The sequence below is a fragment of the Lipophrys pholis genome (genome assembly GCF_963383615.2).
Source record: "Lipophrys pholis genome assembly, chromosome: 2".
Lineage (NCBI taxonomy): Eukaryota > Metazoa > Chordata > Actinopteri > Blenniiformes > Blenniidae > Lipophrys > Lipophrys pholis.
Window position 1 is genome coordinate 5,309,453 of NC_137636.1, and position 15,987 is coordinate 5,325,439.

General features: G+C 42.1%; 1 protein-coding gene across 1 annotated transcript in view; it reads right to left on the reverse strand.

Moving 5' to 3' along the window:
- LOC308127000 (USP6 N-terminal-like protein) overlaps positions 1 to 15,519 on the reverse strand; it is a 29,085-nt gene extending 13,566 nt beyond the window's left edge. The window contains exons 1-3 of the mRNA XM_080491731.1: positions 15,222 to 15,519; positions 7,829 to 7,902; positions 547 to 632 (exon numbers count right to left, since the gene is read on the reverse strand). Coding sequence (XP_080347857.1) covers positions 547 to 632; positions 7,829 to 7,894 — 152 coding nt within the window. The 5' untranslated portion in view covers positions 7,895 to 7,902; positions 15,222 to 15,519. The remainder of the gene's footprint in view (positions 1 to 546; positions 633 to 7,828; positions 7,903 to 15,221) is intronic.
- Between the last annotated feature and the right edge of the window lie 468 nt (positions 15,520 to 15,987).

The window sequence follows — 15,987 nt, forward strand, 5'->3', positions numbered from 1 at the left end:
AGACAACAAAGCCTAGAAAACTTTATTTGGTTTTGCTATATTCACCCAAACTATCTATTTAAGGAAAGAAGCACTACTATTAATAACTTTACTTCTGATTAGAGTTTCTACCCGTTTAACCAATCCAACTTATTTCTTCTGACCCATTTGGAGTCATTTGAGTTGTTTCAGCTCATTTAGTTGTTTCAGTAATTTTAGCACTTTCATTATAGCTTTTTAAATTTGTTTAACTCTTTACTCATCAAACATAGAGATTAAGCAGATTGTTGGCAGTAAAAGCAAATGAGTCTTTCTTTGTCGAAGTTTTAGACTAAAATTCATCCCATTTCTTAAAACATTTGAAGTGAATATTATAAACAAATTATGTCATTTTGGTCAGTTTCACACACGTTGTTGCACAAATGGAATATGATCCTGTTTTGAAAGTCAATTAAATTTGAAATAATCTTCAGTAACAACTCAGGATTGATATTTAATGAATGCCAAGTAAAATGTTAGTGTAGTGTGAATATGAGGATAAATATCCTGATTGACACATTTACTTACTGCATGAAGCCGAAGCGGTCGATGACTTTGTAGATGCTGTAGTCGGCATCCTCCCAGGGGTCGATCTCCACCCCGCCCTGCCTGCCCTGCACACACACACACACACACACACACACACACACACACACACACACACACACACACACACACACACACACAGATTCAAACACAAAAACCTACGTGGAGGTAAAGCTGAGAAACCCAAGATGCAACCATGTTAAAATTCACACTCGTGAATGATAAGGAAAAAAAAAGAAAGAAAAGCCTATTTGTGACTAAATAAACATTTAAACTGCTGGATACGTTCATTGGAAGCAACAAACTTGCATAAATGACTTTAAAAATATCCCAATTTTTGCCCCCAAGATGAGAAGCTGCATTAGAACAAATCAGTGAGCGTGTGTTTGGTTTCCAGCTCAGTGGAGAAAGTCCAGGAGTCAGTGGGTTTGGCACACAGCCGAACGTCAGAGCCAAAACATTGAGCCTTTTCCTCCTCTCCTTTCCTTTTTATAGCCAATGTGTGATCAAACATGGAGACTACGAGAGATTTCCCACAGGTTTCACACACATTTCGCAGATTTTCTGTGACCTTTTCATGATACGTTTCTTCATTTCCACGACTTCAATGAAGCTATTATGAAGCGCATGACCACTTTTTAATGGAACACATTCTGCATATTCTTACCATGGACATGTTTAAAATAAACTTACATCGGTGTTTTTTTTTTTTTTTTTTAAGGTTTAACAAAACACTAAGTGGGTTATAACTATTTCCAGCCCTCACAAGCATCTCCAGTACTTCTATAACCTTGGGAAACCATGGAACAGGTACTTTCTGGGGTGAGGTTCTCTCTACAAATACAACCTTATATTTAGTTTTATTAAATCAACCCAGTTTCAATTTGTATACTTAACCACATAATCACCTTTTTTAAAAAAAATGTAATTATGAGGCTCTAATGCTTTTATACTCTCATTGTTCTTATTCATTGTTGTGATTACATCATAACCTTACTTCTGCATTTGTTATAATAGATTAGAATGACTTTATTGTCATTGTGTGTCAATATTCAGCCGAGTGGTAAATCTGGTGCATGTAGCACCAGCCACTGTTATATAAAAGGTTAATAAAACATTTTTACAGTTACAAACTGCACTTTAACTAGTAAAAACTGAGATACATTGACTGAAATTTTTTGAAGTAACTGCTAATAGATTTACAATCAATCGCTAAACTGGGCAAATAAAGTTGGATGCAAGAGGCCCTTTATGAAGCTTTTTACCTGTACTGGGGTATCAGGTTTTAATGTTATCCAGCAGGTCACAGAGCAGCTCGTGTTAATATTTGCTGGTATAAAATGCTGACGTGGGGGAAAAACTAACAATGTTGTCTTGCTCTGCCGTTTCTGCATTAGCGCTGTGTCACTTTAATGCACGCAAGTATGTCTGGGGGTTTTATTCCTAAATATGTCCTTTTTTTTTGTTTCTTGCCAAAACCTGATATGACAGAAGTAGCTGAAGTAGTAGGCAGTTGTTGGGACTTGATAAGGAGTCAAGTTGTGGAAGGAATCCATATAAAGTGAAGCGCCGTCGTTTGAACAAACATCTCCGGACACAAACATCCAAATGAATGAAGATAATCTTGAGAACGGCAGCGGCAGTGATTTATTTTCTGCGTGGAGAATTTGCTTCAGCAGCATAAAGTTTGGAAGTGATGTCCTTTATCATGGAAAAATCCATTTGAGCAACAATCCGCTGGCAGTGTTGACATAACAGAGAGGGAAGTAATCCTGGTGCAGCCTGCCGGAGAGGTTTCTTCTCACTTCTTCTCTACATAACAACACCGCTGAGTGGCTGGCTGCCTGTCTGGAGCGCGGCCAATGAGCAGCGAGGAGGGGGTCGGGGGGGGGGGGGGGGGAGCGTGCGGCTTCGCCGAGTTTGAGGCGGCACTCGGAGGCCCAGAGGCACCGCGAGTGATGTCAGCGTCACGGAAGTGAGAGGACTAAAAATACTTTGCGAATGAGGGTGTTTGAAGCGGCACAGACGTGGAGAGCGACATCAGAGCCAGAGCGGAGCTTTCATTTTTTAAATCCGCCACGCCGCTGATTCACTACGTCACATTTCAAACGTATAACCCAGGAAATGAATGACTCAGAGGTGAATCTGTGAGACACACGATGGAGTTTAGTCCAGTCAAAGCATCCCTACTGTATGTCCTCCCGTATCCATATGGCACGTGTGTGCAGCGCTGTGCTGGATACTGAGAATTCCTACTTGCGTTCAGGTATTAGTTACTTCTTAGAAGAGTCGTGCTGCTACTTTACTAATAGCCTGAATTAGCTCACATTAACTGAGCTGTCAGCACGATGTCATTCAATCCGAAGACCGATTCACTCATTACCGGTGTCTCAGTACAGTTCTTCTGTGTGCAAAGTGAGACGTTCAATACAGTTTTTTCTGATTCTGATTCCGTTTCTAAGGCCTCGTTTTAGCGTTTTCCTTTCCCATCTTTGTATTTACACAGCATCGTTTTGAAAACAATGTCTGTTTACACGGAAACGGCAGAAACAATGAAAACAATATAATAAATATTCATGTTGGTCACTAGTGGGTGCTGTTGTTTGTTTTTGTTCTGTGCACACGTGTGCAGAGAACAATACGCTATAAATGTTACCAATGGCGAGTAGGCCGCCCAGGAGAATATGGGACTGGGAATCATGACACTCTGGAGGCCACCATTGTTGTTATTATCTGTCCACTCACGCGTGTGGGCATGTGGTGCAGGAACAGCATTTTAGAAAAGTCTTGTTTTCCCCTGTTTCCATGGAGACAGAGACGGAGAGTTTTCAGTGGCTCCGAGCACCGCTCTTGTGTAAACGACCGCCCAAAACACTACAAAGGTTTTTCTGTTTACACTTGAAAACGTTGCGTAAACTGCATCTTAAGTTGCTCCTCATACCTTTTTGGTGCTTGAATTCATTTGTCACCTGATTAGTGTCAAATGATTAACTGATGTACAGCACAAATATTACGTTTCTATTAGTTTTATGGCCTAATCTTGTCAGCGTAGAACAGAGGCGACAAAAAAAAAAAGGACTTTAAAGATCACAAACAGATGAAGGCATCTAATCTATGATTGTATTTGTAACATTTAGAAATTGTAATTTATTTACAGTAGAGAGGAGCTGAGAGATTCACTGACTAAGCAGGACAGACAGACACCAGCTCATGGGATTACATGAATGGGATATTTTGTGACGTGCTCTTTGAAAGCTTTATTTACACACAACAATCGATTCCTTACAAACTAACGTAGCGGCGAGGAGCTCACGACACAGCAGTCATGTGATGAGAAGTTAGTGCTGTACAGCTTCAGAGGAAGCATGTGAGATGCATCTCGTGTTTACAATTTATTCATCCCACACCAAACATCGACACATCACTTACTATTCAGTGCGAGTACTTTCTGCTTCATGTCAAAGTGACTGTACTCATGTTCATACATTTCAAACTGTAGTTTGGAGTTCAGCCTCTCAACAGGCTGAAGGTGTTTTTTTTTTTCTTCATGTCTCAAACTGTTTTGATTATTTCGTGTCTGTGTGTGCTAAGGACAACTTTTGTCTCACTCTTTGCGACTTGTTTCATCCTTTCTGTCTGTTTGCAGTCATTTTACGTCTTGTTTTGGCTCATCATTTCATTAAATCTGTGATTTTTGATGTTTGTGTGTCTGTGTTTGCTCATTTTCCATGTCATTTTAGCTCTATGCATCCATTTTTCTATATTTTTTCATTACTTTGTTTTTCTTAATGTTTTATTCATCTTGTTTCAAAGTTTTTTGTGTATTTGTGGTCATTTTATATGTCTTTGTGTTTGCTGGATGTCTCATCGTTTAAGCTGTGCCTCACTTGTTGTGGTCATATACGTCTTTGCTGACGTGTCTTACTGCGGCTATTTTACGTTGTTTTCATCACAGTGTGTCTCTTTTTTCATTCCCTCTGGTTGTTTTTTGTTACTTTCTAGAGATTACCCAATGTTTTGTCCTTCGCGATCATTTTAGATTTTACAAGTACTTTAGCTTTTTTTCTCTTTGTTCTCATTTTATTTTATTGGGTGAATGTTTTATGTTCTTTGTAAACAACTAAATCTCTACATATTTGCTTTGTGTCTTTTAGTAGTTTGTAGGAGTTTTTGTTGCTTTTTCACATGTATTTTCATGCCATTTCCCGCTAAAGTGTTTAATGTAAAGCACTTTGTAACCATGGTTTAGAAAAGTGCTATATAAGTAAAGTTATTGTTATGATTATTATGATTATTATTAAAACATAGCTACAACACTGCATTACATCATACTTTTTGAATAAGTGAGTACATTTTGGGTTGTTCCTTGCAACAATCACTACAAAATACAATGAAATCCTGGAAGTAAAGGTTACTACAACCAGACAAAACTGCAAAACTGGATTTTTGGAACCACATTTGGAGGAAGGCAGAAAGGGGCACATCAAAATAGGTGCTGCTAGTTTAGTTTTTGCTGTATAAACCTGCTGGTGACAAGCTTTTACCCCAAATCCTCCTGGGAACAAGCTGCTCCTGTGTGGTGTGGATGTTTCTGCTGCTTCACCTCTCTGCACATGTGGCCGGAAACAGACATCAGGCTGCAACAGTCCAGACTTTCACCAGCCCTTCCCGGAGGTCGATGTCAAGTCAATTGCTGCACAGTGTGTCAGAGTTGTTGCCATGGCGAGACGGAGCTAAATCCCCCAGCAGCCGCCCCGTCATCGCCCGTTTGCTCCAAGCTGCAGAGCTAAATTTAACCTAGGGCTGCCACCGAGCACGCTCGGCCTCGGTTCAACTCCGCATCAGCACATTCAGCACACTTACACCAGCCCGTGGCTCTGCTCGCTGCTTGTAGCCACGATTACAAGCATGAGACGGCTTAAAGAACCAAATCAAGTAATCAATGCTGTAGTGTACTGCATGTTAACTAATGACACAATATTTCCATATATTCATCTTCTATAGCTGCTTTATCTAGCATGAGGTCAAATGAGGCCTGAGCCAATCCCAACTGACTTTGAACTTTTGAGCAATTGCTAGATGGAGGCATTAACCCAACTTCAACTTAACATGCAAGTCTTTAGACCTTGGGAGGAATTAAACCGCTTGCATGTAAAGAGAGAACATGGTTAGCACCTCCAGGTACTCCTGTTTTCCTCCCACAGCCCCCCCCCCCCCCCCCCACAAATAAAGCAATGTAGAAGATGGATGCATGAAGAACATGGAAAGCTGGAGATTGTTTTTACTCCAGGATCCAGTAGCATTGAGGCCAGAGTGCTAACCACTACACCTTCATGCTGACAGTAAGCAGGAGTCAGTTGATTGTTCCTCCGGTGATTCAGACGTCGACCACTTGTGTGCTTGATAGACCTGGATGACATTTATCTCCATGACTGCCGTCACAACAGGAACTGCAGTCTGATTATTTGAAGTTGTGTCACATTGGAATGAAGCAATCATCCATCCATCCATCCATCCATCCATCCATCCATCCATCCATCCATCCATCCATCCATAACATCACAGAGATCTTGATCATGTATGTCAGGTTGCTTTACAGTTCGTCCACTTTCAGAGGTTATAATGAGAAGACCTCCCTCCCATGATAAAATAAGGTGCCGTGGTCTTTACTGTACAATAATGCAAACCTAAGAACTCAGAAGACGAGCTGACCAATCAGATTCTTCTGTAGAACTAAACAGATGAACTAAGCTTCAAAAAAACTTAACATCAGGACCGCCCCTGATGACGAGGCCCTCCATCACTACTAACTGCCAGCACGCCACCGCACACACTCCTGCCATGGCCATGTAATTTCCGCCAGTTATGGCCTGAACGGCAAATTTAAGGGCCGCTAACATCTGTGGTTGGAAATAAACTCCAAGAACTCCTAGAGCATAAACAGACTGCAGTAAACAGCCATTTATCATGTCATTAATTGCAGTTAATGCCCGACACGTGGCACATGTTCTGCGTATGTAAAGGCGAGGTCCTGTTATCACTGATGTCTCAGCGCGACTGTAATGAAGGTGTACCTGACAGAAATTTTAAACTGACTCCAATGTGGTTGAACTGCCCCTCCACCACCACCACCCCCCACCCCACACCACCCACTGAACAATTTGCATAGCGCATTATATTACTTTTGTAAATACTTTGTTTATATTTCCCACTCATATTTACTACTATTCAATATTTACTACTTAATATTTTAGTCTTCTACACAATTTTTTATTTTTACTCTTGTGTGTTTATTGCTGTCACTGAGGTTGGTGCGCAACATTTCACCGCTGATCACACTGTGTTTTAACATTGCTCCAGAGTGACAATGACTTATTCTATTTATTCTATTCTTTGTTGCAAACTTACACAGTTTCAGCCCTCTTAAAGCACTCCACTCTCTTGGTCACATTCACACACCGATGGTGACGGCTGCCATGCGCTGGCTGTACTCGATCTCCAGTTGGAACAACTTGTCCGAGGTCACTTGGACACGACAAGAGGGAGGAATATAACATGATGCCCCCCCCCCACCCCACCCCCCAACTACTACTCTTCTGGTTTGTCTTCTACTTGGACCCTGTATTAAACACACAGGGGCTTGTCCAGGAAACCGTTCAAGCCTCACTGGCACAAGCCTTCATGCTTTCCACCCAATTTAAGTCATTATGTTAGTTTGGTGGAATGTTTTCCATGCCAGTGTACACCGTTAGTTTAAGACACACCTAATATCTGCGGTCAGCATTCTCCGATTGCCTCAAACGGCAGGCACAAGCATATTATTACACAACGTGTTATTAATGTACTTTGGCAGCACACACACACACACACACGCACACACACGCACACACATCCGCCCACACATCTACACACTCGCTGTGCTCCACACATGCAGGAACACACCGCACGCAGAGCGCACACGGACGCACATTGGAATTCTCGCTTTCGTCCTTTTCAGCTTGGCCGTCGGTTTTTTTAACCAGAAAATCGACCACATGTGAGCTCTTCCTCCTACACACAAACACCACACAAGACAAAAGATCATGTAGATGCACCGTGAACACACTCAGAAGCACCTTGAAGCTGTAAAGAAATGCTCAAATGAAACGTCAGTAGTTTTACTCCACTTTAAAACAATATCAATAGATACCAGTTGGTGAACACTTGTAGTTACTAACCCGTCTGAATTTAAATCAAAAGTGTAGAAGACTGAGTACAAACTCACCGTAGCATATTTCAGGAGTATGTCAGCCCGTTCCTCTGCTATAAGAGTCTCGATGTCTTTCTTCATGTCAATATCTGCAGAAAAAAAGAAAAGCCAGGTTTGTAATGTGCTAGAAAACAAAAACAACAAGTGGAGATGACTCAGGAAAGAAAAAGAGAAGCACAGCTGATCGATGTGGGCGACTGCTGGCCTCCGATCCAGCAGGCTGAGCTGGTGATGGTGAAGCACACACCATTTGTAAAGACTTTCTCACACCGGACAAACACACATAAAAACATGGCGGGTCGTAAGATTTAAAAGATTTAAGGCTTGATCCACAAGTGTGGTTCCAGGTGTCGATAAACATTTTTACTGTGGAGCTGAGAAATATCAACCTATGATAGCACCTACAACCCCACCTAGGAAACATCCACCTCACACCAACATGGATGGATCTTCTCCAAGCGGTTTACGTTGTGGATAATAAAAGAAAAAGTAGAAGAAGAAATACGTGTAGAGTGGAAGTCCAGTTTCATCTGCCAGATTCATCAACAACAGACGATTTTTGGCCCTCACGGTAACAATGTGCGTCTTTTCGATTGCCCAAACCAACACATGTTGGTTCACAAGCAACAAAAAGTAGACCTGTGTATTTTTTTGTGGTGTTCTTTAAGTCAATGAAAATTAGTAACTCATCCAGTTACTACTGAACTAAGTTTTTGAGTTACATCTCGTGAACCTGAGAAAATTCCTTTCAGTTCCCAACACACGGATCACACAGCAGTGACTCTATAATATTCAAAGCATTCCTTGTTATATCTTGTTCTTAACTGAAATGAAATGTTGGGTGTGGTTTGCGTTGTCTGTGCTGGATCCAGGCGTTGATCGGGGAGAGAGGGCGTGTTTGAGGCCTTGTTTGCGCGACAACATTTTCTAATGGAAAACCTTCGTTACATTTTGTGTGTCCATTTACGGCGCTCGAAGCCACTGATAGGCCGACTTTTTATAAACAGCTCCCAAACTGGAGCCTTTTGAAAAGGCTCCGTAGACAGGGGAGGAAAAACTGCTAATACACATGCGAAGCAACAGCTGTAGTAAATAGCCGTTCTGCATATATGCGAGTCGATGGAAAATATGTTTGCTTCCAGAGTGTCATGACTCCCGGTCCAGATTCTCCTGGATTTGGTAGTTTTATAGGCGACAGTCACTGTAATAACAATCTCTACACGGAGATAGTTTCCAAAATGTTGCGTTGAAACAATTTGTTTGACGCAGCCTGAGGGAGCTGGAGTGCAGCGAGAGGTGAGTGGAGTGAGAGAACAAGAGCTGCAAAACCTGCTGGGAGTTATAGATTCTTCCTATAGAGCTGTGTTGTTTTGTTGACACTAACCGTTTGTTTTCTGTGTCCATTTGTAAGGTGATTCCACGTCCTACACACTGAAGCAGTCCTGTGGCTGCTACAATGCCGACGCGCCTTCAGAGAACAAACTAACACGCTCAAGATCTTTCTTCAAATTGTGTCTCATCACCAAATTTAATGCATGTCTGTATTTTCTACATTAGAAATAATATGTAATGTTCAGAATAAATATTTTCCCATGAAACTGGGGAGGGGTTGTTGCCTCTCTCGTCTAACTGTGACCTCTGCATGTAGTTTATTGTTTGTCAGCCAAACTCAGTTCACTGGCTTCACACGGGTGATGAATAAATACTTTAAAAACTCCAAGCCAAAAAACGATAACCGACTGGAATTTTAAGAAATGGTGGGATGTGATATCGTAGCATCTCTCTGAGCTACTGTGTCTTTCCAAACAATGAGTAGGATCCCAGCTGGAGCTGGAGGCCTGCTGCCATATCATTCCCAAACAAAGCAGACGGGGTATTAATGCCACCTAATCTGCCTTTTCTGTACAATGACAGGACCCCCGAGTGGTAATCTGGCCATGGTACAGGACAGGCAAACCACTGTTGGCTTAGGAAAATCTCCAAAGCAGGATTATGTGGAGAAAGTCTGTTATTCCCAAAGCAGGAACAAGGGAAACAAAGAGAATGAGCTGACGACGACGTAGACGGTTCCTTTGTTGGTTTTAATGGTTGCTAATTCAATATTAAGTGTTTAAAGCTGTGGCTCCGATCTGTGAATCACTAATCAATAAACTCCATTTATTTATGTGAAAATATTTCAAATCGCTTGATTTATAAATCATCCAATAAACTGATCATCAAATGTCGGCTGATGAAATGAATTTTGATCACAGGTAAAACTGAACCACCTACAGACTGCATGCTAATACGTTCTCAGGTGCACTCAGTACCAAACTGTGCTTTAACAGACCTGATTGCACAGTTTATGAGAAATGAGCACATTTTTCAGTCTAATTCGATCTAAAATCAGACATTATAGAGGATTCTCTAACTCTTGCTGCTCTATTGACCAGGAAAATTAAGTGGTCTCCTAAAATCAGTCCAAAACAACTGTGGAAACTCCTGTTGCATCACCATCCTGTGACATACAGTACAATGACAATAGAGTCTGAGTCTTTTTAAAGTAACACATTTTTGGCCTGAGTCCTGCTGAAGCTGCAGTAACTGAGTGGAGGCTAAACGTCCATCCTTCCATCTTCATACCGTTTTATGTGAGTCATGCTCACAGGGAGCTGGAGCCAATCCCAGCAGACTATGGGTGGAGTCTGTTCAGCTGGAGAGGGAGTCAAAGAAAAGACATTCACACCTATGGGCGATTTGTCTATATGGTGGGAAAATGAGCTGTGGAAGGAAACCAGAGTCCAGAGGAAAACCCTGCCCAACCCACAGGCAAACTAACCACTATAGCACGACGCAGTCGTATTGATGTCAATATCCAAATATCTACACCGTCTTCAAAGATCAGAACACAATCAGGAACAACATACAGCCAGCGTGTTTAAATATGAATGTGGAAAAGCTTTTATGTTGAAGGATTATTCAGACCAACTAAAACTTATTTTCTTCAGGTAAATGGGAGGTATGATTAATACCTGCTGTTCACAGAGGTTCGTGGTTTGATCTCGATCTTTACTGTTTCGATTGTTAAAGCAACAAAAAAAGACAAGCAGCTCTATTGGACACCAGCTATCAGTGTACTGAACACGGAGTCTGTCTACATTTATTGTTGGAACTACTTAAATACCAAATCAAATGGATTCAAGTTCAAATTTGGGGGGAAGAAAATGACAGCTCATAAGTTTGTTTCTGAGAGGTATTTTGTGTCAGAACTGCACAGACAAGGCTGGTTGCATCGCTGTCTTCCCCAGACTTTGTGTCTGAATGTGGGCTAACCAGGTTGAATTATTCAGCAAGGATGAAAATGGAGCTCCTGGTCTGGCCAACAGTCGGTGACACAGTTTTTTAGCAGAGAGAAAACAGCTCTGCAGTCACATTCAAAGCACTTCACTCTGATGATCGTCCTTATTTACACATTACATAACAGCTATTCTGGGGCTTCAGCTTCTAATGATTTTAATCAGGGTTAAAAAAAAAAAAAAAAAAAAAAGCAGATTGTTTCATCTTCGAAAGTCAGAGAATTGAGAAAGCTGAAGATGATGTCCTCAGATGTTTCAACTAAAAACCAGAGAAACACAACGGACTCACTTCCAAGAGCCTCCCGCAACAGCAACTCCCTTAGTTGTTTGCAAAAGCTTATTTCTACTAATCATCATTACAATCGATTGTTGACTAAATCAAATTAAGTGTACTTTCCCACTGCTTCCTTTTGAAACTCATGGAACAGTTTCCATGAAGGCCACCCTTACTGATGCAACGCAGGTCCACCCCAGTGACACTGAGGGGGAATGAAATGATATGACATTCATGTGACGGCACCATCTAATGGCCAAAATAATTATGACAGGGGCAAAGGTAAATTGGTGCAAAAGCAAAATATTTCTATTTTATATTATCTTCCTACAACCGTCACCTCCTGTAGAGTTCCCTCCACAGTCAGTTGTTAACGTGTTAATTATCTAGTTATTTCTTTTGGTGTTTTCATGTCCACTAATGGTGTTATAGCTCCTGTATTGACTTTTGCACACCGACTATAAAACCCATCGAATCAGCTGAAGACGATTCATAAAGTCACAGCTACTTAAAATTACCGGCACACTTGGTAGTTCTGATCCAACAAAAAATGTGACTGCAGTCCTGTAAGTGCAGATTTAGTGCTATAAAGAATGTGTTGGAAGCACTTTGCAAAGCACACTGCAGCAGCTCTGGACCTGATGAGGTCCGTGAAGAAAGGTTGATGGCTTAAAGAAGCTTTAAATATGAGCTGCCTCGGGCAGCATATGGCAGCGGCTGCATGTGGTCAGCGCACTAAATCACAGGCGAGCTCTGGCAGGAGTCCCACCGCCGAGGGTGGAGGCCCGAACTGGGAGAGCATGCTGCGAACGGAGAAAAATCCTTCATTTCACCTGACTGACGGACAGCTTTATACACACTGGGTGGAGGACCCTGCTGCATGTTTTCATCCACAAATAAAACGTGTCTCTAGATTTCACGCCATTAATCAAATGATAGAACAGAGATTTTGGATTCTGACCACAAACGTCTGAGACTGTCGGCTTAAGATCTCCGAATTTTAGAGATATAACCAGTTAAGGTTACATTTCCGGGATGCCAGTTGATCAAAAACGTATCAAGATAAATTTATATAATTAATCTTCTCTTTCTGAATGTGCAGTGGATAAGATTTCTAGAGAGGTTCAGGTTTCAGTAGAGCACTAAAACCATATTTTCCAGACTATTTATGAGTCACACTTTTTTTCAGTTGCTTGGACACTTATATTCCAAAGCTACTTGTATATCAAAATATACCAGTACATAGCACCTGGGAGAATGCTGCTACAGAACCACCGTGAAACCATCATTACAACCGTATTGGACTTTTTTTTTTTCTCTCATAATGATGCATTTTGACCAGATGTGACTTGTACTCCACTGGGACCTGTAGCCTGGGAAATACGGTAGTTTTGCTTTTTCAGTTTGTTGCTGTCGACCTTCAGTCATTATGTTCACCTACAGGACGACACACACGTTTCTTTAAGATTCTGTTCTCAGGATCGATGTTTGCTCACCTGCTGATGAACTTAATGCATTCAACAAAACACTGCATTTCATAACTCCAAGACAAGTTGGATTGTTATTACAGGTGACCTCTCATGTGTAAAACCAGCAAGTCCCAGGAGATTATGGACTGGGAGTCAAGACACTCTGGAGGCCGCCATTGTTGTTGCTGTTCATCTACTGAGCATGTGCAGAAGAACTGGTTACTGCAGCTGTGGTGTACATGCGCAGCTGCAGTGTTTTCCCCTGCCTACACAGAGTTTAAACGGTTTAGAAATAAATAGAAATGGAAACCCAAACCACAATGTTTTCATTAGAGCACCAAAAGAAGTGTTCCAAACAAAAACAAACATACAGCACGGGTCTCCTGAACAAGACCTTTAGCCCTCGCCGTATCGATGGGTCATTCGGTCCGAATCGCCCCAAGAGGATTAATACAAATGTTTAAAAAAAAGAGAAAAAAGATCATAATCCAACATGTTATTAAGACAAACTGTGAATCCACAAGAAATGTCGGAATCCATTTCTATAACAGGCCGAACACTCGAAAGCACTTATGAAGTGTGTGTATTTGCTCTCTGTGTTTGTCTTAAAGACGCAGTGCTCTAAACGTCTATGGCTTCATGCTTACAGGTCCAGTAAGTCCAGTAACAGTCACATCCCACAATCAAATATTAGAATTCCTTCAGACAAACATACTGGCTCTTAAGGCATCACATGTCCAACTCTTTGATTAAAACCTGAAAACAAAAAAAATGGAAGAGAACGAGGGACATTGACTCAAGCAGCATTACCGAGTGTAAATGTGCCACTTTGGAAAGATCTACTGCATCAAACAGTGGCTATTTGTGGATCTGCAGCTCTGCAAATTCACACGTTCAATGAAAGGAACCTTCACTTCTTGACAAAAACAATTTTCTGTGTAAAATGACGAAGCCAACAGTATCAGAGATTCATTTTTAGCTTTCTTCTTTTTGGTTAGTAGAATTTCACTAAGTACAAAAGTCAAATGATAATTTGTCGTGACTGTCTGAAACATATAATATTCAACAACATAAAAAAAAAAAAGTAAGACAGTTTCCCTGGACGGGAGTGTTAAACACATTTTAGTTCAGGGGCCACATACAACCCAACTTCTTCCCGAGTGGGTCGGACCGGCAGAATAGTGCCTTTCTATGTAAACTTTAAAAGTTTTTCTTTGTTATACAGAGAAATTTGTTCACAAATCAATGTGTATCTTGAGATTTATGTTTATTTAACAATTTGCTTGGTGGTTTGGCGGGCCAGCTTGGAGATGGTGTGGACCAGTTTTGGCCCGCAGGTCTGACGTTTGACCCCCCCCTGCATTGGAGAGTAGAGGGCAGACAGGCTTTTGTATGTTTTCCAGAGTGTTTGTGTGTCGGCCAGTATTTGGCTTCACTGTGATGTTTTGAAGAATCGCCGATGGCAGAGCTGATCCACAGCTTCTCGGAGCAATCTGGGGGAAAACCGAGGAATAAAGGTTGGAAGACACTAACCTAATTGAGTGAATCGGATTCTTGTTCAGTTTAGTCCCAGCTAATTTCATTTATTTGAAAAATTCCAATGAGGCAAAAAGTAATGCATAACTATTGAAGAGTAGGGTTGTTGATATATCACAGCTCTATCATATTTAATGCAAGAAGACTTACTGAATTGCAATAAGTCATATGTTTTTATGCACTGTGGATTCATATGCAACATACCTACAGGAGATGGAGTACAGGAGTACTGCTATTTAGCAGAAATCCTAAAGCACAAAGACATCAACATCAAATACTTGAGTGTTTGATGCAAGACTCCACATATTTAACTAAGCTCACGCAGCCCTATTCTGAAATGATAAGAATACCTGAACATCGGCTGGTATTTTAGATATTCCACTGTATTTCTGGCTTCATCCTGTCCCTGGTTTAGGTCTCAGTTGTTGGATAACTTCGGATGCTGGATGCAGCAGGAGGCCTGAGAGCTGCTGCTGCCTTCACTGTGTCGGTACAAGGGGAAGGGGATGAAGAGCCGGTCTGCTGAAGGTGCAGACGTGTTTCAGTCAGATCAGGACCTCATTTTATGATGGTAAACAAACCCACATCCCCCCCCCCCCCCCCGCAGCCCCCCCGCAGTCCCCCCTCTCCTCCTGCGGGCTGAGGCGCTCCAGCAGCCGCGACGATGCCGCAGCCTCGCGCGAGATCTTTTTTTTTTTTTATTCTAATGAGAATAATAAACAAAAGCTGAAAAAAAAAAAAAAAAAAAGAAAGAAAAAAGGCACGCAGCTCGGGATGAATAACAGTGTGATTACCGTGTGTCTCCGGTGTATTTCCGCGCTATCCGTGTAGCAACACAGCTCCGGTTCCTGCGGGCATTCTCCGGTGGAAGTGCCGCTCCAGCAGAACAAACCACAACAAAAGCCTCCGCTCCGTCAATCCATGGGTTACCGTCAGACGACACACACTCTCTCTCATTCACACACACATGCATGCGTGCGCACACACACACACACACACACACTCACACGCTCAGGGAGGACGTGTAGCGGGACAGAGGAGCTCCGGGTCCCGGGATGCGAGCAGCGGCGGGCGGACGGATGCGCACTGAGCAGGCGCCGCAGCGTGGCAGCCGTCAGCCGGGTGTGAGCGCGCACAGATCCGGCCTTAAAGACACAGAACCTCCAGGGCTGCTGCCCCAGTCCCGGATCAGCCAGCAGCACCGACACACCGCCTCTTCTGGGCTTTCCTCTCCTGACATCTGCTGGAGAACTCCGGGTAGTGCAGCGATGGAGGCAGTAGTACAGTGGTGCAGTAGTACAGTAGTACAGTAGTAGAGTATTATAGTAGTACAGGCTCACCGATTCTTTTTCTCAGTCTGATTGATTCCATGTCAATTGATCGGATTTGCCTGTTTACATGAACACTGAATAAAGTGATCGGATTGAAAATTGGAAAATGACGTCATAATAGAAATCTCATGTATCGTTTACATGGAGATTGATCAGATTTGCCCTGACAACTACTTTAATCTCATTGTCATGAAATCTGATTACTTATGGTCCATGGAAGGCAGGGATC